The sequence below is a fragment of the Camelus dromedarius genome, chromosome 7 (genome assembly GCF_036321535.1).
Source record: "Camelus dromedarius isolate mCamDro1 chromosome 7, mCamDro1.pat, whole genome shotgun sequence".
NCBI lineage: Eukaryota > Metazoa > Chordata > Mammalia > Artiodactyla > Camelidae > Camelus > Camelus dromedarius.
The window spans coordinates 29030998-29057849 of NC_087442.1; the positions used below are offsets into that span (position 1 = coordinate 29030998).

The 26852-nt window shown below is 33.6% G+C and overlaps 1 protein-coding gene across 1 annotated transcript in view; it reads left to right on the forward strand.

Annotated features, from left to right (window-relative positions):
- The first annotated feature begins 242 nt into the window (after positions 1–242).
- ASZ1 (ankyrin repeat, SAM and basic leucine zipper domain containing 1) overlaps positions 243–26852 on the forward strand; it is a 51745-nt gene continuing 25135 nt past the window's right edge. The window contains exons 1-4 of the mRNA XM_010975580.3: positions 243–392; positions 772–871; positions 4480–4602; positions 6496–6607. Of these exons, the coding sequence (XP_010973882.1) occupies positions 288–392; positions 772–871; positions 4480–4602; positions 6496–6607 (440 nt within the window). The 5' untranslated portion in view covers positions 243–287. The remainder of the gene's footprint in view (positions 393–771; positions 872–4479; positions 4603–6495; positions 6608–26852) is intronic.

The window sequence follows — 26852 nt, forward strand, 5'->3', positions numbered from 1 at the left end:
GGGTAAGGTCCTGAAAGGAACTGGAAGCACTGGCCAGGAGGTCAGCCTGCCTGCCCCGACAGACGTGCCAGTTTTCCTCTACCGCAGCCTCGGGGATAGTGGACGTGGGCCAGGGTGCTGCGCGCAGTCACGCGCCTGCGCCCGAAGGCCCAAGACCCCAGCGCTCTCGCGTCGCGCCTTCCCGCGCAGCCCTTCCCGCGTCGCCCTACACGCTCCGCAGTGCGCAGGCGCCGAGGGAGCAGGCGGGCTGACGTGCAGCCAGTGCGGCGGGGAGCGGCCTAGTAGGCATGGCGGCGGGTCCGCTACGCGGTCTGGCAGTGGCCGGAGGAGGCGAGAGCAGCGAGAGCGAGGACGACGGCTGGGAGATTGGGTATCTCGACCGGGCAGTTCAGGTAGCACCTGTCTTGACCGCACCTGGATCGGCCTCCCCTGACCACGAAACCTCTTAACTTCCTTGCCTTACGTTTCCCTTTTTTTTCCAGTGGAATTACAGGCTTTTGAACTCCCGACAAACTCGCAAAGTTTCTGTTTCCCTACTGTGCTTCCCATCAAATGCGCTTCTTTAGGTTGTCGATGTAATTCTTCACTTGGGTTTGGATCCATTCTCTTTAAAGATAATTTTAGTTACGAATTAATCGCAAACTTTGTATGTTGCCATCTCTCCACCCCCACCTCCCATATATACCCAAAACCAATCATTATTGTTTCCTGATTCAGCGGAAATGAAAATATATGTAACGAGATTTTTTTTTTAACTTTCTGCTGTTTTAGAAATTGAAAAGACCGTTACCCGTTGAAGAAAAGAATGAAACATTTAAGAAAGCATTGACCACGGGAGATACTTCATTGGTGGAGGAGCTCCTAGATTCTGGTGAGAGTTAAGGGATAGTTTCGCGGTAACATAGTTGTCTTGGTTCATAAGGATTCCTTATTTTAAAAATTTGAGTTGCTTTTCTAATGGAAGCTTAATGAATGGTAGTGTATCAAGTGTCCTACATCTTACTTGACTCTGAATTCTCTCTGCCTTATTTTCTTCATCAACCCACAAATTTGGAATGTCACCCAATATCCTTCCATCAGCTCTTCCACCTCCTTCAGAAGGTCTGTTCTGACTAATCTTACCCGACTTTGATAATTCTTACTCTTCTCAGCATTTACTTGGCTGTATTTATTATTATGTGTATCTCAAGGATTGTTTCTAGTTATGTACATTTTAGTTATGTTCTTTGCCTGTGTTGGTTGTGTGTGTGTGTGTGTGAATGAGGACTGAAGTAGGAATTAATATCTGGATACCTCTTACAGCCTTCTGCCTACTCAGTGTGGTTCCCTGGGAAAGTCATTTAAACTTCTAGAGCATCAATTCCCTTATGTAAAATATCATGGGCCCCATGACATTTTTCTGTTTGTCAAATTAGATATTATTTTTTTGAATTCCCTTTACAAGGAAATGTGAGTTGTTGATAATGACTGAAATTATCCAAAGGAGTAACAGGCATTTACCATCTACTTGTAAATCCAAAACATTCACACATAAAATCATATATAGCAAAATGGTTTTTTCTATGCTAGAGATACTGCATGGTTTAGCGGAAAGTCAGTCATTTTAGAAATAGTACATTTCTGGGTTTAATTACCAACCCTGCCACTTGATAACTCTGTGATCTTGACCAAGTTTGGAAACTCGTAAGCTTCAAGTTTCCCCTTTTTAAAACCAGGATGCATTATATCAAAGGGTTAAAATGAGAGAATACATAAAGGCCTTAGGGCATATAGGCATTATATAAATATTAGCTGTTGTAACAAATAAGAAGGATCATATGACTTTGTGGACAGTGGCACTTGAGTTCATAATTGAAGAATTAAGTTGAATAAAATTTGAATAATTGAAGGAGGTCTAATACTAGGATATGGACACGTGGGAGTGTGCATAAAGTTGGGTGGGATGGAATAGGCAGAAATTCGTTTTTAGAAAAGAGAGTTTGCCTTGGGAGTAGTGGGACTAGGTGCAATGAAATGGTGGAGGCTCTTGAAGGATTAGGACTTGAAAAGAGCCCACTGGTAAGGTAAATATTTAGTCAATCTTTAAAATTTTAAGTACAAAAAATGTTTAAGGTCGTTTTTAAAAGCCAGTAGCAAATAAATAGGTATAAGCAGAAAAATACCTTTGTCTCCACTTTTCACCCCTCTATTACTCCTGAAGTCTCTCACAAGTAATTCCTGTTTTAGCATTTCTTGGTTTCCTTCTAGATGTCATTATTTAACACGTTTAAAAGTATTTTTAATTGTGTGCCTTTCAAAGTCATTCTTATTTTGGATACATATTTCTGCACCAGTTGAGAAGCTGAATAAAAAATGAAAGCTCCTTTTAAGTCAGCCAGTTTTAATGGCTCAAAGAGGTCTCCAGTTTTTACTTTTCAGCTGTGCACTAAAGCTTTCTGTTCTTTTTAAATTATTAGACATTTTCGGCATTCAAAAAGGATGGAGACTTATCTTTTTCCCACTGGAGATTACCATTCTTCTACACTTGGTATTTATAATTCCTATGAACATCTTTATATTTCTATTATATATGCATTTACCCCAAAACAATATAGTGTTATTCTGAATGTTTTTGAGCTCTGTATGTATATTGTCAATCTTTCTAAACTTACCTTTTTTTTACACTATGCTTAGAACATAATATGTGCTTAATAATTTATTTTTTTGAGTTTAGAGGTGATGATAGTTAAGAATTTTTGTACTGAAATGCTACATGTGCTCATCTGTATCTTCACACCATTTCCTTTTTACTCTTGCTGTCATATTTTGAGCAGTAATGTCAACAGGGAAAGGATAATGAGGAAAAAAAATGATCTTTTCTCTGATCTCATTCATATGCTTTCAGTTGCAGCAGTTTAGAAAAGAAAATTCGTTAAAGACAAGTTGGGCCATCAGTATATATATGTACTAAGTTTTATGTTGTTTTCTCCTGGTAATTATCATGCACCTTGTATCAATTAAAGTTAGTTTGGGAATTTGATGTAAATAATCTTTCAACAACTTAGTGTTCCTACAGAAAAAACCAAGTCCTCCCGAACAAGTTTGCATTTTTTCAGTGATACGACCTTCATTTTTGCAGATGGAACATTTTATATCCAGAGACTATAAAACCTGTAAATTATTAGGTGTTAAAGGCAAGCCTGTCTATGTTCAGTGGTTTTCACATACAAGTTCTCCTTCTTCAAAACAGAAAACATTCTGTTTTCTCTCTTGTCTTAAGATTAGCTGATATTTCTTAGGTTGAAGGGAGAGTTTGCCACTTAAATCTTGATCTCTTTATAGCAAATGCTTTACATAAATCTAATAGGTTGTGTTCACTGCCTCACTGTAATCTTGTCCTTGAACCTTTTCTCCTATGCTCCTCCCCAGTCTTAGATCCAAATCTGGATCAGTTCAACCTTTTTTTTCTGTTTTATGTGACCAAACCAATCAGTGCTATTGGGGAAAATCAGATCACTTGAAGGATTTGTACCATTCATGATTTGAGGATTTGAAGGTCAGCTGGCTTTTGGCCTTTCTTAACAATTATTATCTATTCCTTCCTGTCCCAGTCTGGATGGTAGCTATCTAAAACTTGATCCTACTCCTCAGGGCTAATGTCTCATCTGTGCCTCTCCTTATTCTAGCTCACTGTTTCATTCATTTGTTCAAAGCAGAACTTGATGGTTATTTTCTGTTTGTCCTTTTCCAACACGCCTCTTCCTCAAATAATTTTAAATTCTGATAACCCTGCTTTCAAAATGTCTTTTTGTATTCCTTCTTCACTTTCTTCACTGCCCTTGCACTGACTTTTGTGTGGACTCATAACCAGTTCTCCCTCCCTCCTGTCCCACTCTCAGCAGTGGCACCTATATTGTCTTTATAATTCAGATATAATAATGTAGATCTTTGGATCACAAAGTGCAGTCTACATTTCTTAACAGAGCTTTCATAATCTAACCCTAACCTACCTTTTTAGCCTCATGATTGGCCAGTCTTGCAAGTTTTGTGTTGGGAAAGAAGTTAAGGGAGTTTTAATAAGGAATCTATTTGGTATTTGCCACCATAGAGATGTATGATGATATTCTCACTAAAAATATATTTTACCTCTGTGAAACTGTTTTCAACTACCTTAGAGAGTAAAAGGTAGCATGTAAGAACCTGTTCTAATACAGATATTTATAGATTATATGATAAAACATTTGTCAGATCTGGTCTCCTGGAACATAATGAAACTGAAGTGAACTATAGTGAACTACAGTGAAACTGAAATTAGCTATTTTATCAAAGTCTGTATACAACTATTTTCTATTTTTCTGAAGCCATTATTATCAAGAAATTCCCTACCATTATGAAGTACATGGTGTATGTTGCTTGGTGTGGTATTTTAAGCATATTAAGTTGACAATGATTTTTTTTTTAATGGATGAGGTTTTTAAAGGCTTGTTTTTATGTTGACAGGAATCAGTGTAGATTCCAGCTTCCTGTATGGCTGGACTCCCCTTATGTATGCTGCTAGCGTTTCCAATGTGGAGCTGGTCCGGGTCCTTTTGGACAGAGGAGCTAATGCAAGCTTTGTTAAGGGTAAGATGTTTTAAATGCTTAAAATATGTGAAAATTTAGTTTGTATATTTCTCTGTTTAGAAGCCTAATTATATTCTGTTTGAGGGTGGTGATATGTAGTTTCCATGGTCTGTTTTCATACATTCACTTTAAAATAAACCTTTGTCTTTGAAAAAAATAATAATAAGGGTAAATTGTTTGAGGTAACTTAACTGATTATGTTTGCTGAGATTTTCTTGATTCCCAAGCAGCTATTATGCAAAGTGAAAAAAAGCAGTTTTCTAAGAAAAAAAAAAACCTTCCTATTAATTTTATTATATAAATAACACACAAAACGAAATTAGAAACCATAGATACTTCAAAGAAGTCTCTTTCTAGAGAGGTAGATTCCATTTATGTCATTGTTATATCTGGTTATGTTATTTACTACATATCTTTAACTTCTATGCTAGAAAGTTTGGTTATTTTTAAGGCAAAAATGCATTGAATGAAAACGTCAAAAATCTGATAATTTAGTTGCTTGAAAATCAATCTTTGGAATTTACAACTCAACTGTGAATTGTATCACTTAAAATTGTTTCAAAAATATTTATTAAATCCAGTTGTTTCTGTGTTTGTTACTAAATAATTTCTACCAGTAGTGCTTTAGTTCCTTTTGAAGAATTAGAGTATATGTGCAAATTCTTAATTATTCTATTGAATTACTGATTATTTTTAACATTTCTAATAGATAATTAAATTCATTTCATAATTCAGGTATAGGTTTCACTTTAGAATTAATTTACATATTAATTTTGTACTACACTAGATATTTGTAAAGCCATTTCTATTCTGTTTTCTCATTTATATATTTTATATAAATTCCTGTCTTATCTAGTTATATGTTTAATTTGCTGCTGTGATAGGTTTTTCTTTTTTATTATGTCATTTAAAAATATTATCAATGAAAGCTATACTTAGGAATGAGATTTTTGAAAGTGTATAAGATATTCTGCTCAAAAAATGGATTAATAGTTTTTTCTCTGCTTCTTATAATCAGAAGAATACCTTATAGTTATAAAATACTCTTATCTCTTTCCCAGCATGTTCACATAGATTCTTTTATGTATCCCACAATGGCCCCAGTCACTTAGAGGGCAGACATTAGCTTCTTATCTATAAATTAGGTCTACTAAGATATCACTGAAGTCAGTTTATGAGTGGCAGAACTGGGACCAGAATCTATATTTCTATGTTTAGTCAGTATTGAACCACTAAATAAACCATGGCTGCATGACCTATTTTTAATTCCCCGTTTCTTACTTGGGAATTGTATTTTGTTTTGTTCTGTTTTTTAATTTTCTCTGATCTCTGTTGATGCCGGAGGAGCCAAGGGAAGAAGAGTTTTAGGAAATGGGATGAGCTGAGAGGTCAAGTAGAAAAGGCCTAAAAAGAAACCAATAGATGTGGCAGTTAGGACGTCTTAAGTAGGATGGTTTGGGCATAAGCCAGGTTTGTGTGAGATGTCAAATGAGTGAGAAGTAAAGAAGTGAATCAGAGAATATCAATCATTGTTTCTTAGCCATGTGGTCAAGTTGAATTTTGATCAACCAAAAACTATTCAACTCTAGGCAGTATCTCTGCACAGAGTCCGTGTTCTGAACCACTTTTCTGTTCTCTTGAAGAAATGAGACTAGGGAAAAGAAGTTAAGAAATGAGTTGTAGATATACTTTGGAAATTAAGACAGTTCATTCCTGATCTCATTTTTGGGGGAAGGAAGACAAAATTATCTGCTAAGAACAAGAGATATGGGAATAGGTTATAGAATTCTAAGAATGCAGTAAATAATTAGAATCTTTTGAATGGTGAAAGAAGTCAATTAGCTACACTCTGTGATGTGTATGGGGTTTTCCTCACTTTTCTTTTCACTATAGATAAGCAGACTATTTTGATAACTGCATGTTCTGCTCGTGGCTCTGAAGAACAGATTTTGAAGTGTGTAGAGCTGCTACTTTCAAGAAATGCTGATCCAAATGTTGCTTGTAGGTAAGAAGCTTAGTATTTGTTTAAAAATGATGAAGATACTTTTCTTTGATTATCAGCCTGTTAAAGATTTAACAGCATGTGGGTTTTTTTTTTTAAATCATGAGCAATGTGTATTTACTTGGCCATGTAGCTGATGAATGAAAATACGTCATAACATCATGGTTACTATTGTATAAGATTATCAGAGGAAGCACTTATCATCAAAGTAGTCTTGCAACTTTTAATTTTTAGAGGAATTTCCTAAGAAGTTTAAATGACAAGGAAAGTGGGATAAAAAATTGTATCATTTTCCTTTGAATTACACACTCAAAAGAATATGATGATTGAGCTATAATAGAATACTAAGCCTCTTTGCTTAGTATTCTTTCTATGTAACACTAGAAATTGTTTCCCCACTAAACAATTTTACACAAACAATAAGCATTCCAGAATAATATACCAATTAAGGCTTTTCCTAAGGCTTTTCCAATTAACTATCCATTTTCCTGAGACTTTTCCAATTAACTATGTTATAGCATGTATTAATAGTGTCTAGATACATAGAAGATGAGATATATCTTGCATCTGTTAAATTTTCAGTAATTTAAAAAAATGATTCAGATTGCTTAAAATTTCTATCATTGACTTCCTTCTTGTCTGGCTTCATCTTCCTGTTAAATCTCTTTCTCCTTTGTTTAACCTTCAAAATGAAGAAAATGGGAAGTAGCCTATCCAACAGAAATATGTCTACTGTGAACAGAATTATTATTTATAATTCATTAATTCAAATAATAATGGTCTAATGCCTGATATATAGAAATAACTAGGCTTGACTCTGGAAGGTTTTTGTTTTCTAGTTTAGCTTAGTTTCTTGACCTGTACAGCCTTGGGAGGTACTATACAGCTTTAGATGATTCCCAGATATTTTCTGACATGCAGAGATTTTGATTTAATAGAATGGTTCAAGCAGGATCTGTTTGGTTCCCCAGTGGATAGCTGGCAATGTCTGGAGACAGTTTTTGATTGTCACATCTGGGAGATGCTACTGGCATCTAATGGGTGGAGGCCAGGGATGCTACTAAACATCCTGCCGTACATAGGACAACCCCTCAAAACAAAGAATTGCCCATCCTAGAATGTCAGAAGTGCCAAGGTTGAAAAATCTAGTGTGAGAAAAGTTAAAGCTTATAGAGTGGATAATCAGTATTTAAGAAATAAGAATTTAAAAAGAACTGGGAAAGAAACACCTGTAGATTCCTAGAAAATCAATTTTGTCATTTGTAGTATAATCCCTAGTTAGGTATAACTTTTGAATCTGATTGTACCTTGGAATTGGGAACTCCAGGATACCTTGCTGAAGTAAACTTCAACAGGTGTTATAATTTTGATTTTGTATTTTCAGAAGTGGCTTATGATAGGACTTGCCTCTCTGGATTAATTGGAAGATTATTTTTTGTTGGTGCTCTTCAATTTTTTTAACTACATCTACAGATAATATAGATATTGAAGACTTCTACCTTCCCAGTCATTTGCTATCTTGTAAACAATCTGAAAGAGAAGTCAAGTAAGCTAGTGTTATAAATTCTATTCTGTTTCCTTAAGAAATAGGTGTCCTTTAGATACATGGGAAATATTTGGGAAAGAAACATATTTCACTTGAATTAAAATAATACCAGGTTAGCATCTCAAGCTAAAACTATAAGGCAGCTACACAATTTCAAAACTGAAAACCTTAGAAAAGTTAATGAATTTGATAGAATATAAGATTTAGATTGGTATGTACTCAACTAAAATAAATAGAGAATTTTACAGCATGGCTGAAGAAAAGAGCAGTCTGCATCTAATTAACAAATGTGAGAAAATACCTGAAAAAACAAACTATTCAACTGCTTTTATTTTAATGCTCAAAGCATAAAGCAATAAAATGATTGAATTGTGTTTTCTTGCAGAAAATGAAGTTCTTGATAGAGCTAAAAAGAGAGTAAGTCGTGGCAAGCAATGTTTGAGGCTTCAAATTTTATAAGGATAGCGTTAATGGACACGTAGGGATAGCACGCTGGCAGTCTGAAAGAAACAATCTCAGGACACAGGAGAGAGCCATGAGATTTGGGGGAATTTTATGCATAATTCATTAGCAGGGGCAAAAACTGAAACCTATTAGAAGATTGAGAGTTTGAGGTGCATGTAAAAATGCCAGAACATACAAGGGATATGTGAAGGAACTACTATTCAGATGTAAAAGAAAAAAACATGTTTAAATGAATTTACCCTCAAGAGGTTGACGTAGCCTCTTGTTGAACAGTTCTTGTGATGAGAAAAATTACCTCTCAAGAAAAAGAGCATGGGGAAAAGAGTCAGCTGTGAAACGCAAATGGATAGTTTTTGTGAAAGCTTGATGGTTATATATGTGCCAATTGCGAAGGACGTTGACTTGTAACTACTTTTTTTTAAACTAGAATTAAATCAGTAGTCATGCTTCATAAAGTGAAAGTAATAGAAAAGTCTTAAGAGATCACCTTCTAAGCTAGAAGACAAGTAGCAGTTTCGATGTATGAAGTAGCATCATAACCCTTCTGTGTTCTATGGACATAACTCAAAAGACGGGGTATTTGTTTATAATATGGAAAAAAGAAAAAGAGGGTTTACCTGTTTTAGAAGCAGGAAGATAATTATAGGTCCTATAATGGAAGTAAATCACTTAAATCAAATATACCACTTGGTTCTGTTTGCACTAAAAGTGAATAGAAGAATAAAAATTATGAGGAAACTACTGAATTTCCTATACTTAATTAATTAGAGGTCTTGCTGAACGGTTTGGAGGAAGCTCTTTCATAGTTTAAAATTTTTTTATTGTGTATAATTTATGTACCATGAAGTATTCAGATTTTCATTGTACAGTTGGATCAGTTTTGACAAATGCATACATTCGTATAACTCACACCCCAAGACAGAACATTTCTGTCATCCAAAAATGTTCCTTCATGCCATTCCTCAGGGCTCTGGAACTTATTTCTATCACTATTATCTTCTGCTATTCTAAAATGCTATATAAATATAATGATACAGAATTTTTATGTATGTCTGATTTTTTTCACTCAGGATGATTTTTTAAGATTCATCCATGTTGTGTGTATCAAAAATGTGTTACTTTTTATTGCTGAGTAGTTTTCCATTGTATGGATATTTTGTACTGATTTAAAGAGGTGTGACAGAGTCTTTATGGTCTGACAAAAATAACTGACCCAATAAGGCAGAACAGTGATTGGCTTGGAAATTAAAAGAAAAGACAGAGCAGTATATTAATAAGCTGTAAAATTGTTAGAATACTTGAGTAGGCAGATTTGAAAGCATGTTATGGCTTGCTCTGTGCTAAGGCAGCATTGAGTGCTGACAACATAGTGCTTGTTTCTCTGTCCCTAGGGCTCCTGGTACTAAGTCCAAGCACTTCTGGCCAGTCCCTTAGCTTGTCTTCCACAGTGTTTTTCATTTCACTTTCTTGAATCCTCTCCAGATTCCTGTGTCTTTTCCTCTAAAGTTTTCATAAAACTATTAAGTCCTGCCTGCCCCCTTTCCTCCCTCCCCCAACCCTCTTTTCTCTTTTCTTCTTTTCTTTAAATTTTTTTATTGTCGTAAAATGTCTGTAACGTGAAATTTGCCAATTTAACCATTTTTAGGTGTACAATTTAGTGTATTTTTTACTGTAAACTTTTGCCCCAGGTGTCTGAGGCTTGAAGTCTTTTTGAGCAATGCTCACTTTTCTAGCCTGAGTTCTGAGTTAAGCTAAAAGTCTTGTGTCAGTTCTCCATATAGCTGTGATTGTCTGCTTCTTTGTTTTACCTACTGAATGCTTATTGGTGTTTGTTGTTTGATTTGCTTCAGCAAGTCATTTGTATATGTGTGCTGAACATCAGTATCACTAATTGCTCTTAACATCGTTTTAAGCTTTTCTTTTACTTCTCTAGTCATTCTAGTTCATTGTTATGGTGAACATTTAATAATACTCAGATTTATTAGATAAGGATTATTTAAAAGAGCGACTCTCATCTGCTTTGAAGTTTTATGTTGTTCATAAATTTTTTATGTAAGTAGGCTTTTCAAATCTGTTAATACATTTGATTCCTAGATGTTCATGTATTTTGGCTAAATTTCCTTAGTTTCTTCCAACATTTCTCTGTTTCATCTTGAAAATAGCTAATGAAAAAAATCCATTTAATGTCGTAGGTATCATTAAGGTATCTCCATCTGCCATGTCAAGCATTATGACAAGCTTCTTCTAAATTTTGGGTGCCTCAATTTTGGAGAGGCCTCATCCATTATCCCTACAAATATGACCTCTGCCCTGTTCTTTCCTCTCTTTCTGGGTCTCTGATTGTCTATCTGTTAGACCTTCTCACTGTATCCACAAAGTCTGTCTTCTTTATTATCCATCTTTTTCTTTCACTGTACCACATTGTGGATATTAGCATCTAATCTGCCTTCTAGGTCACTTAGTCTCCCTTCACTTGCTTCTAATGTATTGTTAAACTCATCAATTGAGTTCATAATTTCAGTTACTTTTTTTATTTCTAGAAATTCTGTTTGATTCTTTTTAAAATAGGCAGTGTTACTTTTTATAGCTTTTTCTCCCTCAAAATATTTTCAAACTCTAAATCAAAACTTCTTTAATATGGTAAACATACAGTCTGGATGTAACAGTTATAGTATCTGAGATCTTTGTGGGTTTGTTTCTGTTAGCAGTAGTATCTCATGCTTCTTACTCATGATGAGGTGCTAGTCACTAGATATTAAAACTTACTTGTAGAAATAATATGAGGCTACAGTGATCCAGCAGAGAGGGTTTTGTGTATTTCTTAAAGGTGCCTAGGGCACTATCAGTCCAGGACTCATGTAATCTAAGTTCAGGAGCTGAAGTTTCCTGAACCATTTTGCTGGTATAAACCTAAACAGCTGATTTATTTCTCGTTCATCCTTACCCTGAAGGTGTAGCCCTTAGAATCTCAGCTTAATGTCTCTTGAGTATGGCTTAGTAAACTCTACTTTGTATAGACCTAGTGCTTTGAATTTTGTTTCTTCAAGTTCAAAGCCACGGCTCAATTTTGCATTGGGTTCTGATGAACTAGCAAATGCCCTCAAGGCAAAAGCAACCATGACTGCTAAGTTTATTTACCTCTTTGGTTTTGCCATCTAGATTTTGGTTCAGTAGTTCTTTGATATCTTTTTAGTTCTTCAGTCTTTAAGAAATTTAACATTTTTTTCATCTAGCTATTTTAAATGCCTTCACAATTTTGATCCAAAGTTTACCATTACTGGAAGTAGAAGTTGGCATCTTCTAAATTTTTAACTTTTTTATTTATATATCTTCTGTTATCTCTCGTTATATTCCATGCAGATTTTTTTTATCTTGTTGAAAACAGCATTGATTTATTATTTAATGATCAGTTAAATATTAGTACATATAGATCTACCTTATTGTCTTACTATTTTGTCTTAATTTTAAAAATTCCTTTTATTTTCTCTCCTGTGGAGCTAATGGGGGAAAAAAACTGACAACTTGAAAGCCATTTTTAAATTGACACAAATCATATTTTATATTTCTCTTGGATCGTGCCACTGACAATACCTAGTGTACTGTGTCTTGCAAATACAGGAATTTAATATTTATTTATTCTGGCTTTAGAATTTGTTTCTGGGATTAGGCTTTTTGTTTGGTTTTTAAATGAAACATTTATGCAGTGTTTTCTGTATACAGGCACTGTGTTAATTGCTCTTAAATATATCGTGTAACATAATCCGTACTACTCAATGGTAGATGGTATGTTATTTTTAAAAAACAGAAGTTGGCACTCAAGTATTTAAGCCTTTGAATGTAGCAAAGGTTTGATAAGGGAATTTATGAGTTTAATATGAACCATTGGAATGTTATTTATATTCCCCATCTTGTCTATGTTTAGGATTTTTCAACATAGCCAGTTTAAACAGCATATCTTTTCTGATTGTGGCAGAAACATGTGTTAAATTGCCTTATATTTTGGGGTTTTTTCCTCTTTGCCTAATTATTTAGGTTCTTAAATTTTTATTTAAAAAGTCCACAAGTCACAAAGAGAAGTATGTGAATAGAAAAATATTACCGCTTTAATTCAGCGTAATCATATTTAGCTCTGAAAACAAGGTTGCCTGTAACTAAATTAATTGGAACTTGGCAGTTGTGGCATCATATGGACTTATCATACCTTATTTCTTATATTGATAATGCAGTAACAGATGATATTAGAAATTATTATAGTCGAAAAGGTCCATATTAGACTACTAGGAGACAGGATAAAATTTGAAATTCTCTTCAATCTAGACTTAAATTTGCAGTTGACATTTTCTTACTGGAATAATAATAAGCCTTTAAATATATATATATAATTAACATTTCTCTTTTTAGAAACAGTATGCTAAAACACTTTCTTATGTTAAAAAAGATATATTTTCTTTACATTTAAAAGGCAGTTTTCCTGGCAGAGGAATTTGTATATTCAGATTGCTTAATCATGAGATAAGGGTTTTGTAAAATGATATGGCATTTTAATTTCAGTAGATGTTTTATTACCATTGATAAGACAGCACACATTAACTATGTCCAAGGTTTTGACGTAATCATGTGCTTGTTAACTTGCTGAATGTTATTACCTGTTTTAATAAATAGGAAATACTCTGGGAAAAATGCTGCTTTCTTTATCACAATGTAAATTTAGTTGTAAATGTCACTGGAATAGTTTGGTAGATTGAGGTGTAATTTTCGATTACAGTATTAACTTGTTTTCCAGTAATGATGTGACATATCTTTGCTCAGAAAACACAGGCTGAAGTCACAAAAATATTTTCAGAAAATAAATTTTAAATAGCTTATTTAGAAAACATTACTAGAAATGGTTATTTTGTGATTTTTTCTTTTTTAAAAAAATAGATTGGCTGTCCATAGCCTACGCTTATCTTTCTATTTACTTATCTTTTCTTTATCTGCATGTAGGAGCTGATCTTATCTTTGTCATCAGTTTCACGTGTATGCAAACTGTGACAGATACCTTAGTGTTTACCTTGCATAGATAAGGCAAGCATTAATACTGCTATTAAATGTAGAAATCTGCTTGGTCCCTGTGAAAGCACAGAATGGAGAGGATAGAGGTGAGAAAAGCTAGATGATGAAAGCCCTTGACATAAAACACATGCTCAGAAACCAAGACTTTAAAAAAAAAAAAAAAAAAACTGAAACAAAAAACTTTTAATTTCTGACTTTGTCTTATTTGTGTCTGGCACCAGTGGTAAATTGTGTGCTGCCTGCTAAAGCTTCTACCTGAAGAGACCCATGCCATTTCTTCTATTTAATTGTGGCCACAAGGTCATATCTAAGTTCAAGGGAGTGAGGAAGTACACTCTTAACTGTGTTCACAGAAGGTGAGTCAGCAATATTGGGTGGACAGCCCTGATGATTTACCATGTCACCCTAAATGTATTTTCTTCATGGCCACAATTCCTTTTTACTGTATGCTTAAAGCAGTAGTTAATTTTGAATTTTGAACATGAATCTGTACCAAGAAAAATTGGTATTTATCTCAAACTTTTCCTTTCCCTTTTATATATAATTTGCCTTAATTTGCTCTTTCTTTGTAATGTCTCTTAGATTTATTGCACTTTTGATACTTATTATCCCACCTTAGAGGTGACTTGAATAGTGTCCTAATTGATATTTATGACTGCACTAGTTCTGTGCTTTAGTCAGGCCTATATGCTGTTACCTGTAGAACATTCTTGCTTTTGTCTGTTAGGTGAACTCTAAAACTCTCCATAATTTGACACTACCTTATTCTTGCTACACTCTAATGTCTAACTTTTATTTCATTTATACAGTTTCAATGATGTTCCTCACATACATAGTCATTCCTCCTTCTATGTATTTGCTTTGTTATTCTTCAATTTGGAATATCCTCTTCTCCCCTCCTGTACATTCAAATTATGCCTTCAAGGGCCACATTAATTGTCTATTAAGCTTCTTTATGTTATTACAACCCACAAGAGTGCTTTTGGTTCATAAGCTGTGATTTTGGGGTTGGTAATTATCTTGTTTAGCACATTTTTACACATCTCATACATCTCATATTTTGTTCTCTCATTGTTTCATGTATCAAAGTCTTGATTTTATTGTAGGCCCCTTGACTACCATGGCACCATATGTATTTTTCAACTTCTTCACAATTCTTTCATGTGGTATTTATCAAATTTGTGTTGAATTTAATAGATTTGATATAGAATGATCATTTGTCTAGTTGATTTATAAAACTTAACTGAAACATATCACTTGTAAAATAACTATTAATCCATTTATACCATAGAAAGTGTGAAGCATGACTTATTCTTTTAGAAATCTTAGAGGTTCAGTTTCTTCTGTCATTGGGAGATATGATACCTAGCTAGTTAGCAGGATGGCTGTGAGAATTAAAACAACATAATGAATATGAAAGTACTTATCATGCTGCAATTTCATGGTACTGGTGCTTACCAAATGCTACGTTTACTTTAATTGGTAACATTTCAGGTGCTATGCTATGAGAGCTGTGATTTCTAAACTGCTCATTTCTGATTGATTTATAAAACCAGACTAATAAGTATATTGCTACTTTTCTTCAAACATTATCATTTTAATAAACTATATTAAATGCATAAGTATATTAATTATTATCTGTTGCTGTGACTGAACATTAAAAATGATTATTTATTTCAATATGAAAAAAATCTGGATTGTTATTGTGGTGGGTCAGGAATAAACGAGTGTTGGGATATGGAAAGAATGGATATAAGCCATCCTTTCTGGTAGCTTAGCAAGAGAGAGAGAGGAGATAAAGGATGTTGTCTAAGTGGGAATGTCAAGTACATTATTGACTTAAACAGTCTTTCAGTTCTGTTCTAACTGCTAAAATAATGAATTTTTAAAGTTAATCTAGAGGTTGCCTAACACTCCTCAAAAAGATTACCCAGGTAGTGAATATAATTATTTCAAATGCTTTGTAATTAGAAATTATAATCCATTTTCTTCAGAAGTTTCTCTTTGAACTTTGGTATTGATTAGGCTTAGGTCACAAGATACATTTTCACAAAAAATAATTTGAAATAAAAACCAACCATATTTCATTTATTATGACACACTCTCCCCGCATTAGCATCTCTGAAATTGGTATGCCTCCTAAAATTAAGAATGTCTTAGATCCAGTGGAATATAGTAATTTGTTACCTATTTTAGTAGTTTTGTCTTAGTTTGTACATTTTGTATTCAGGATATGTCCAGTGGTACTGGAAGTCCTGGGAGAACTGAACAGAATGAAAAAAGAACATTTTAAACTTTCTCTCATGACTTCATAACTTTCAAAACTTAAAATTTTCTTCTAACTGAAATATACTCTATTTCAGCATTTTCCCACCAGAATACATTATTTTTGATGTATCATTGGTCTGTGTTAAGGATTTCAGAAGGATGATTACTAGTGCAAGTTAAGCATAAAATATAAAGAATTGATATATTTTCCATTATACTACCTTGTATATGCATATAGATGATATTTTCATTAATAGAAAGCATAGTGCTACACTCCCTTACACCATACACAAAAATAAACTCAAAATGGATCAAAGACTTAAATATAAGACAAGATACAATAAACCTCCTAGAAGAAAATATAGGCAAAACATTATCTCACATACATCTCAAAAATATTCTCCTAGGGCAGTCTACCCAAGCAATAGAAATAAAAGCAAGCATAAACAAATGGGACCTAATTAAAACTTACAAGCTTCTGCACAGCAAAGGAAACCATAAGTAAAACAAAAAGACAACCTACGGAATGGGAGAAAATTTTTGCAAATGATGAAACCGATAAAGGTTTGATCTCCAGAATATATAAGCAGCTCATATGACTTAATAAGGAAAAAACAAACAACCCAATCCAAAAATGGGCAGAAAACCTAAACAAGCAATTCTTCAAAGAAGAAATACAAATGATCAATAGGCACATGAAAAAATGCTCAATATCACTAATTATCAGAGAAATGCAAATCAAAACTACAATCAGGTGTCACCTCACACCAGTCAGAATGGCCATCATTCAAAAGTCCACAAATGACAAATGCTGGAGAGTCTGTGGAGAAGATGGAACCCTCCTACACTGCTGGTGGGAATGCAGTCTGGTGCAGCCACTGTGGAAAACAGTATGGAGATTCCTCAAAAGACTAGGAATACACACTTACCATATGACCCAGGAATCCCAATCCTGGGCATATATCCAGAAGTAACCCTACTTCAAAAAGACACCTGCACCCCAGTGTTCACAGCAGCACTGTTTACAATAGCCAAGACATGGAAACAGCCTAAATGTCCATCAACAGATGACTGGATAAAGAAGATGTGGTATATTTATACAATGGAATACTATTCAGCCATAAAAAATGACAACATAACGCCATTTGTAGCAACGTGGATGCTCCTGGAGAATGTCATTCTAAGTGAAGTAAGCCAAAAAGAGAAAGAAAAGTACCATATGAGATCGCTCATATGTGGAATCTTAAAAAAAAAAAGAAAGAAAAAAACATAAATACAAAACAGAAACAGACTAATAGACATAGAATACAAACTTGTGGTTGCCAAGGGGTAGAGGGGTGGGAAGGGACAGACTAAGAGTTCAAAATTTGCAGATACTGACAGGCATATGCAGAATAGATAAACAAGATTATACTGTATAGCACAGGGAAATATATAGAAGATCTTGTGGTAGCTCACAGTGAAAGAAAAAGTGACAATGAATATATGTATGTTCATGTATAACTGAAAAATTGTGCTCTACACTGAAATTTGACAGAGCATTGTAAAATGACTATAACTCAATTTAAAAAATGTAAAAAAAAAAAACATGGTGCTAGAGTTACATTTTGTTTTGGAAAATTTTCCCACATTCCAATGTTATAGCAATAACCTCATGAATACATAGAAGTGAATCCATTCTTGCTGGGAAAGCTTAATATCTCTACTTAATATGTCTCTGTGGAACTGTGTAATTGTTAGGAACTTTATTTAGTCAAGAATTTACTGGATTTAATATTGTGAAGATATTAATCTTTTATATTCATTGATACTTATTAAAGTTAATAGAAGACATTAAAAATTAAGAAAAACCATACAAAAATTATGCATATCAAAGCTATAATTCATATAGTCTTTAAAAAGCCATATTTTGCCTAATGATTCTGATTTTGCTTTAAGTATGTTTTAAATAAAGTAATACAATATTATTAAAGGCCCCTTTGTATCCTCTCCAATCGTATTCACTTTTCTTCTTTGTTTCCTGGAGGCAACCAGTCTCATAATTTGTATGTATATTTCCTGTCCATATTAGATTTTATATATATATAATCATCCATCCACATATACATACATATAATAATCCATCCATTCATCTATCTGTAAATATTATATAGTACAATTTGGCATATTTTAAATTTCACTTTTTTGTTGAGATCTGATTTACAAAGTGAAATGCATAGATCTTAAGTGTACAGTTTGAATTATGATGAATATATACATCCATGTAGCTCACACCCTTTCAAAATATAGAACATTTTCCCACTACCCTAGGAAGTTCTCTCAGGTCCCTTCCACAACAATCCCCTGAACCCTAGAGGCAACCACTCTTACTTTTTTTCCTACCCAGGGTTAGTGTTTTAGTTAGTACATCATACATTATAAATTCTTACTATCTGAATTCTTTAACTCAGCATATTTTTAGATATGTCCATGTTTTATGTATCAGTAGTTCATTTCTTTTTATTGTTGAGAAATATTCCATGTATCAAGTTTTTTTTTTTATTGTCCTAGTTTTCTTTTTTTAATTAATTTCTAGCTTAATTCCACAGTTGTCAGAGGACATATTCTGTGTGATTTTAGATCTTGGAAATGTGTTGACTTTATGGCCTAGCCTATGGTCAGTTTTTGCAGATGTTCCATGTACACTAGAAAAGAATTTAATTTGGCAACAGTTGGGTGTAAATGGCCTGTGTGTATTAAGTAGGCAACCTTTATTAGTTCTGTTGAGATCTTCTATATGACTACTGATTTTTTTGCTTGCTTGCTCTACCAGTTACTGTGACTATGTATTTTGTTGAACTTATTCTTTTATGTCATAAGGCCACTATATTCCTGATGCATTGACTTTTTATTCTTAAGAAGTGTGCTCCTCTGCATGTTTAGTAATTCTTCTTTATTATAATTTACTGTCTAATATTAATATGGTTATATCAGCTTTTAGTGTTTGTATAATGTGTCTTTTTCCATCCTTTTCCTTTCAACCTTTCTATGTGTTTTTACTTAGAGTAAGCAACATATATATAGTTCTTTATAAATCCAGGTTAATTAACAGTAGTTTCCTTTTAACTGGAATAGTTAGTCTGTTTGCATTTAGGGTACATACTGATATCTGTTCTATTTAATTAGTGCTCTTTGTTCTAAGATTGTTTTTAGATTAACCTTTTTATTATTCAGTTCCCTATCTTGCTAGTTATTCATTCTATTATTCTTTGAGTGGGTACTCTAGAGATTATAACATGTATTCTCTACTTCTTAGAGTCTTATAAATTAGTACCTTTACCAGTTCCTGGACAAGAGCATAATCTTAGAATATTTTAACTCCATTTGCTAACCCCACTTCTGCCTTTGTACCATTGTTGTTATATATTCCATGTTATTGTGCTATTTATAGCACAATATATGCTATATATATATAAATAATATAAATAATATGCTACTTATACCATAGCTCACCTTCCTATTTCACTGTAATTTTGAAAGTATTTTCATTGAGCACAGATTTCTAGGTTAGAAGTTAAAGCTATTTTGTTATCTCCTGGCCTCCATCGTTTCTATTGAAAAGCCAGCTATTAGTTTTATTGTTGATTCTTTGGAGGTATTGTGTTTTATCCTGTGGTTGTTTTTAAGATTTTCTGTTTGTCTCTTGTTTGGGGCAAATTTGCTGTAATATCCCAATAGTACAGGATAGTTTTCTTTGTATTTGTTCAGCTTGGAGTTCATAGAACTTGAATCTGTTATTTGATATATTTCATCATATTTCTTCAGATCCTGCTTTTGCCTCATTCTCCCTCTTCTCTCCTACAGGGATTTACCATCATTACACCCATATCACTTATATCTCTTAACATTCTTTTCTTTATTTTCCATCATTTTTCCTCTCCATGTATTACAATAGTTTTCTGGGTATTTTCTCCTGGACTAACTTCTAGGTTACTAATCCTTTTCTGCTGTAGCTAATCTGCTACTAAACCCATCTATTACTTTCTTAACTTCAGTAATCCTATTTTTCAGTTTCAGAATTTCTGCTTGCCTCTTTTCCCCACTAAAATTCAGGTCTCTAATTAAATTTTCCTCTACCTGCTATTTTTTGGAACATATTAATCACACGTATTTTAAGGCATGTTTCTGATAACATGTATAGATTTGTTTTTACTATTTCTTTCTCTTTTCTTTTGGTCACTCAGTTCTGCCTCTTAGAATGCCTAGTAATTTTTAACTGAATACTGGATATTATGTACAAACATTTATGTATATCTGTTTGCTTCCAGAAAATATTTAATTTTTCTCTTACTGGCAGTTATAACTTTGATGTAATCAGGGATGATAGTGGTCAAGGCTGGGCGTCAGATTTAATCTGTTTCCACTATAGCCCTTCAGTGGTCTCATCTCAGACGTGGGTGTTTACTTGAGCTGCTCTCCCTTTGAGGGTCATGAATGCCAAGTTAGGTCTCCTCAGTTTTATAGGAATGTGGAAAGCCCTTCTTAGCTTTTCAGCCTCTTAGCAACTGGTTTGTAGTCTTTCCCCCTCCCTCCCCACATGTATTTTGTGTATTTTAAGAATTTGTAAATGCCTTGACTATAAAAGCCCAGCAGAAGATCCCTTCCCGTCTCTGCAGGGCCACTTTTCTGCTGTGCCCTTTTTTTCAGACTCTTTATCCTGGAAGTTCTTGGTTGGTAGCCCATGACTCATTTTTGTGTCTCAACCTTACAAGAAGGCCTAGAGGTACTGCTTCTATTTATGCCACCTGGGAAATGACAAACATCTCAAAAGAAAATGGTGGAGATTGTAGGACTCGATTCAGCAAATGCCTCTTTTCTCCCCAGGATCTTGACTTCTCATGTTCTAGCTGCCTTAGTTTTTCTACAATGCCTTCAAACATATTTTATATTTTATCAGCTTTTACAGCATTTGTTAGTGGAACTGTTGATCTAATAAAACTACTCTAATAGCTGGAAATGGATATTCAATTCACAGCATTTTATCACTTTCAGAATCTCCTTTAACATAGTTGTTTCATTAATCTCCCAGCTAAAGGCTGTTTGTTTAAAGTTCACTAAAAACAGTAGGTAATGCTGAACAGTACAATAAAAAATGTGACATGAAGACAAACTAGCCATTCTTCCCATGGAACAGAGAAGTAATAAATACATGATTAAGAAGGTACATTTTTTTTCCCTGTCAGATTGAGTTTTGCTTCTGCTTTTCCTTGTGTGCCCTCTAGTGGAGGTTTTGCTGAAATGAAATAACTAGAAAGTGAGATGAATAAATGGCTCTATCATTCAGGAAAAAAATGTAATTATGGTAACATAATATACATAAACTTTATTCTTTTTAACCAGCTCTCAATCATTAACAATTCTGAGGAAGTTTGGTAAATGAATTAAAAAACCAACTTAATATCACTAAATTCAACTGGGTTTTGTTAAACAATATATGCTAAGTACTAGGGGATAAAAGATAAAAGATCCAGTCTCTGACTCTACTGGATTTGATAATATGGTAGGAGAGGTTATAATGCTGAAGGCATTTACAACATAGCAAGATTAGAGATAGTAAATGGTGTCTCTAGGAATAGAAATTAGAATTTAACTGAAATGGAGATGACAAGTTGAAAGCTTCCCTGAGGTTTATCTTTTGAAGAATGAATAAGATTTAGCCAACTGAAGATGGTGGGAAAGTATATTCAGTGTAGCAGGTGTATGTGCAGGCAGAGAAGGATGAGAGAGCACATTTCATTAGGCAGCTATAAGTTATGTAACCAGATCATATGATGTTAGAGTAGAAAATGAGTCAGAATTTGGCAGTGGCTAGATAATGACCTGTGGAATCCATGCTAAAATATATGAATTTCATCCTGAAGGCTATTGAACAACTTTAAGAATGAACATGTTAGTATTTTATAAAGGTTTTTCTGAAAGCGGTTTGAGGATGAATTGGAGCTAAGAGATCCAGTTAAAAAGCTTGCTCTTGCCAAAGCCAGGGACTGCATGTTTAGAATTGAAACTAATAAGTCATTCTGCCTGAATTTGAAAAACATTAGTTCCACTGTACTACAAGATAGTTTTAAAAATGTATTTTTATTAAAAATTCCAGTCATAAAAGATTCCTGTTAAATTTTTTTAATATGTAACTTAGGAAGTGAAAAGTCTTGTTTTTCCCTATATTATAGTTGGTTGTGATATATTCTTGCAGAATTTCTTCCATGTGTTAGCATGTTTCTTTTGTTTTCCTTTGATTTTAAATGGGATTTTATGCAATATACTGTATTCTAATTGGCTTATTTAACTAAAGAGTGTTTCCTGGACACTTTACCTGCCAGTATGTACAGCTGTAGTTCTCTCTTTATAATGGCTGCATAATATTCCACTCTGTGGATATGTAACATTTTATTGAAGAATATCTGGATTGTTTTCAGTTTTTTAGTATTACAAAAACTGCTACAGTGAACATCTCTGGCAACTTGGGTAGGTTTTCTATAAAATACATTCCTAAAGTGGAGTTTGTGACTCAAAGATATATGTATATTTAGAATTGTGGTAACTGTTGCCAGTTTGTCTCCTGAAAAAGTGGAATCGTGTTATACTGCCTCCCACTGTATTTGAAAGAACCCATACAGTGATATCCCTGGATTTTCTGATGTTCTAAATTTTCCAATATGATTTGTAAATACTACTTCATTTTAGTTTGCCTGCTTTCAACAACATTTAATTGATTAGTCTTTCACATTTTTGTTAGTGGTTTATACATATTTCTTTTACCAATAATTGCCTTTGGTCTTTGCTATTTTTCTATTTGGTGGGTCCACATGTGTTTTATTGATTTATAAGACCTTTTTGCATATTGGATCTTTTAGCTTTTTATTGTTACATGTTTTGAAGATGCTATTTCTAGTTTGTTTTTTGTTTATGCTGTTTTTGGTGGTTGTTTTTTAATTTTTATGTTGTGATTTTTATCTGTCTTTTGAGAAAAGCTGTCATAAAGCCAACTTCCAAAAAAAGTCCTGGACTGAGAGAGTTTAACAGTTCACTTCTTTAGAACTTCCAAGGAATAGATTACACTAATACAATTTGAATAGTTCCAGAGCATAAAAAAAAAAGAGAGAGAGAAGCATTTCAGTTCTTTTTTATAAAGCAAACATAAATTCTGATTTTGAAATCCAGTAAAAAAAAAAGTATCCACCCCAACAAACTTTATAAATCAATCTCAATTATCAATATAAATACCAAAATCCCTTAATGAAATGCCACCAAAATGGATATTATCAGCAAAATAAATGAATAATATACAATGATCAAATGGGGTTCATGGCAAAATGGTTCACTATTAGAGAAATACACTTTATAAATAGGTAAAGAGATTTTTTTAAAGGGAGGTTATCATTATAATAGATGCCAGAAGGGCATTTTTATTAAAGTTAAAACCTTATTCCAACTTTTGTAATCTTAGTAAAATTTGATTAGATGAATAGTTCTTTAACTTCATAAACGTATATCTGAAACCAAAATAAGTCATATGCTTAACAGAGAAACACTAACAGCATTTGCACTAATGTCAATAACAAAACAAGGATGCTTATTATAAGCTGTTCTTGTCTTACATGGTTTTGAGAACCAAAGGCAATTCAGTTACACAAAAGGAAAAAATAAGAGGTGCAGATAATTATAAAGTGTAGCAATAATGACAGAGCATTTACTTCATGCCTAGTACTATTCTAATTATTAAACATTATTTCATTACCATAGATTATGATAATATCACAAATGGGTGCCACAGACATCAAAACTATTATTATGCCATATAAAGTTGTAGAGACTGAGGCAATGAGAGTTTAAGAAACTTGCCTAAGGTTACACAGCCAGTAAATGCTGAAGACCAGATTTTAACTTAGGCAGACTGAGTTTACTTTTACTCACAAGTGTACGACTAGTTTGCAGACCTTTAAAATTTGATTGGAACAGAACCATGCTCATTCCTTTATGTATTGTCTGTGTCTACTTTTGTCACATCATAGCAGAACTGAGTGGTTATAACACAGTCCTGTATGCCCCAATAAGCCTAAAATATTTACTTTCTTGCCCTTTACAGAAAAAAAAACATTTGCCAACCACTGTTCTTAAACCACTGAACTATGTTACCTTTGATGAAGATAGTAGGCCTTTTTTATTAGGAAAGAGGAGACAAAATGATATTTTAGATTATATGAATATATGCTTGGTAAATCCAAGGTAATTAACTTAGAAACTGTTAGTAAAGGTAATCATAAAGTGAGGTAGTTTTTTTTTTAACTAATGTGCAAAATTCAGTTGGTTTCTAATTTACAAATAATAGCCAGCTTGAGAACACGAGGTAATAACATTCTAGCCTTAAGAGCAAAAGACATAAATATCTAAAGGTAAATGTACAAGAAATGTGAAGGACCCAAATGAAGAGAAGTTTATAACTATATTGAGTAAAACAAAAGGAGATTGAATAAATAGACATGTCATGTTCTTGGCTGGGATGACTCAGCATTAAAAAAGACATTTGTTTTTTATCTAAATTACTTTGTAAAATTAAACATCTTAAATTCAGAGTGCCAAAGGGGATTGCTTTAACTTGATGAAATGATTTTGAAAATTCTGAAAGAAAAACATGACCAAAAAAACCAAGAATTTTCTGAAAAATATGTTTATGACTTCAAGATGCTGAACTGAACATATGCTGACGTTTTGCCCTTCCACAGCAAACTTTAGACATCCATAAAGTTTTAATGAAGTTCTGTTTGAAACAAGAAAGGGAGTTATCTCTGGAATAGAAAAGGCATAATTCCCTAAAGAAAGAAACAAATGGGAACTCTCTCTGGCAATCCTTAAGAACTGCATTACTGATAGTCCAGGCCAGGATTGCTGGTTTGAGTCTTCCATGCTTAGGGGGTCTTTACAGGCTAGAAGACGGGTGCACAACCACAAATCACTAAAATCTGGAGACTGTAAGCATCATAAAACAAGGACAACATATTCAACACAAGAGTGACTTAGGTTAGATAAAATGGAATAAAACAGAAGAGTCTAAAAAGAACTTTATTCCTCTGAGCAATAAAAGAGAGATCTGCTTCCACAAAATAACAAACAGGAATTATGAAACAAGTAGAGTGAATTATGAAAAAAGGAAACTATTACTGAATATTAAAACTAAGTATATATGAAGAACAGCAGATGGGACTCATTTGAAGAGCTAATTAGTGGACTGGAAGATAGACGTGAAGAAATCTGGAATACAATGCAAAGAGTTACGAAGGAAAAGTAAGAGACATGGAGAACCTTGCCAGAAGCTCTTACATCTGTTTAATAAGAGTTCCAGAAGGAGAAAGTGGAAGATAGACTATATTTGAAGCAATAATGGCCAAGAATGGTCCCAAACTGAATGTACAAATCCTTAGGACTGAAGGATCTACCAGGTACAAAGTAAGATTTATACACACACATAAATAGATAAAGGTATACAACATATTTTAATTTAAAATTTAAAAATATAGACACATCACAATGAACTTCAAAATATCAAGAATAAAGGCAAAACTCCTGTGTAAGTTACCTATTGAAAAGACAATTTATCTAGATGATTCCTATCAAGAAATGACCATCTGACATTATACTACTTAATAACAACTATATATGGAGGAAGACAAATGGTCTGAGGAATAAACTCTGAACTGTAATTCTTTAGCCATTCTGTCACTTAAGTGAAGGTAAATACATTTTCATATATACAGGAACTTAAAGTTATCATCTTAAGCATGAGTACAATTAACAGTTGACATTTTGAATGAGATTGTACTGTGTATTGCAAGATATTTAGCAACTCTGGCCCTCACCCATTAAATGCCAATAACTCTATCCAGTCCTTTTGATAAACTAAAAATACCCCCCACATATTTCACAGAAAAGTATTCCCAGTCAAGAACTGCTATTCTGACTCTTAAAAATAATATATAAAAATACTGCTACAAGAAGAAAAATAAACCCAGAAGTAATTGGGTGCAAGAAATAACGTTGAGAAAAGAAATTACTAAACATGTTGATAACTAAATAGCTATTGGCTGTGGGGGAAAAAAGCGAGTGTGTTTATCAGATGGTAAGTGATGCTAAACTTCTATGATAACAAGTTTGGAATTTGGGCGACTGAAGAGAGAATGAAGCAAAATAAAATTAAACTTCTTTTTTCAGATGAGATCATAGTTACTGGCCAAGTTTAGTTTTTGTTAAATGGTAAGGTGAAGGGTGTTAGCAAGAAGGGGAGGATTTAAAAGCAAGTACAGTAGTCCCCCCTCATCTGCCTTTTTGCTTTCTGTGGTTTCACTTACCCACAGTGTGAAAACATTTAATGGAAAATTCCAGAAATAAACAGTTTGTAAGTTTTAAATTGCACACCATGGGATTAAATCTCTCAGTGTCCCACCCAGGACTTGAATCATCCCTTTGTCCTGCGTATTCATGCTGTATATGCTACCCACCTATTAGTATAGGAAAAAACAGTTTATAGATGGTTTGGAACTATCCATGGTGTCAGGCATCCACTGGGGGTTGTAGAACATATACCCTGTGGATAAGGAGGTCCTGCTGTACCAGAAGAAGATAAGGATGTTACAAGCTTTTAGATCAAGGGTCAGAGATAGAGGGTAGATAGACCAAATAGAATCAGTCTAACAAGGCTGAAAAGGAGACACACATGTATGTATTTACCATGGAAGCACAATACATAAAAAGCAGATAAATATAATGTCAAAAATAATTCTAACCATATTAATAAAAAAGAAAAATAATATAATTGATAGAGCTCACTGATTAAAATATAGTAACTCACATGTTGGCTAAAACCAAAATCCAGTGAAATCA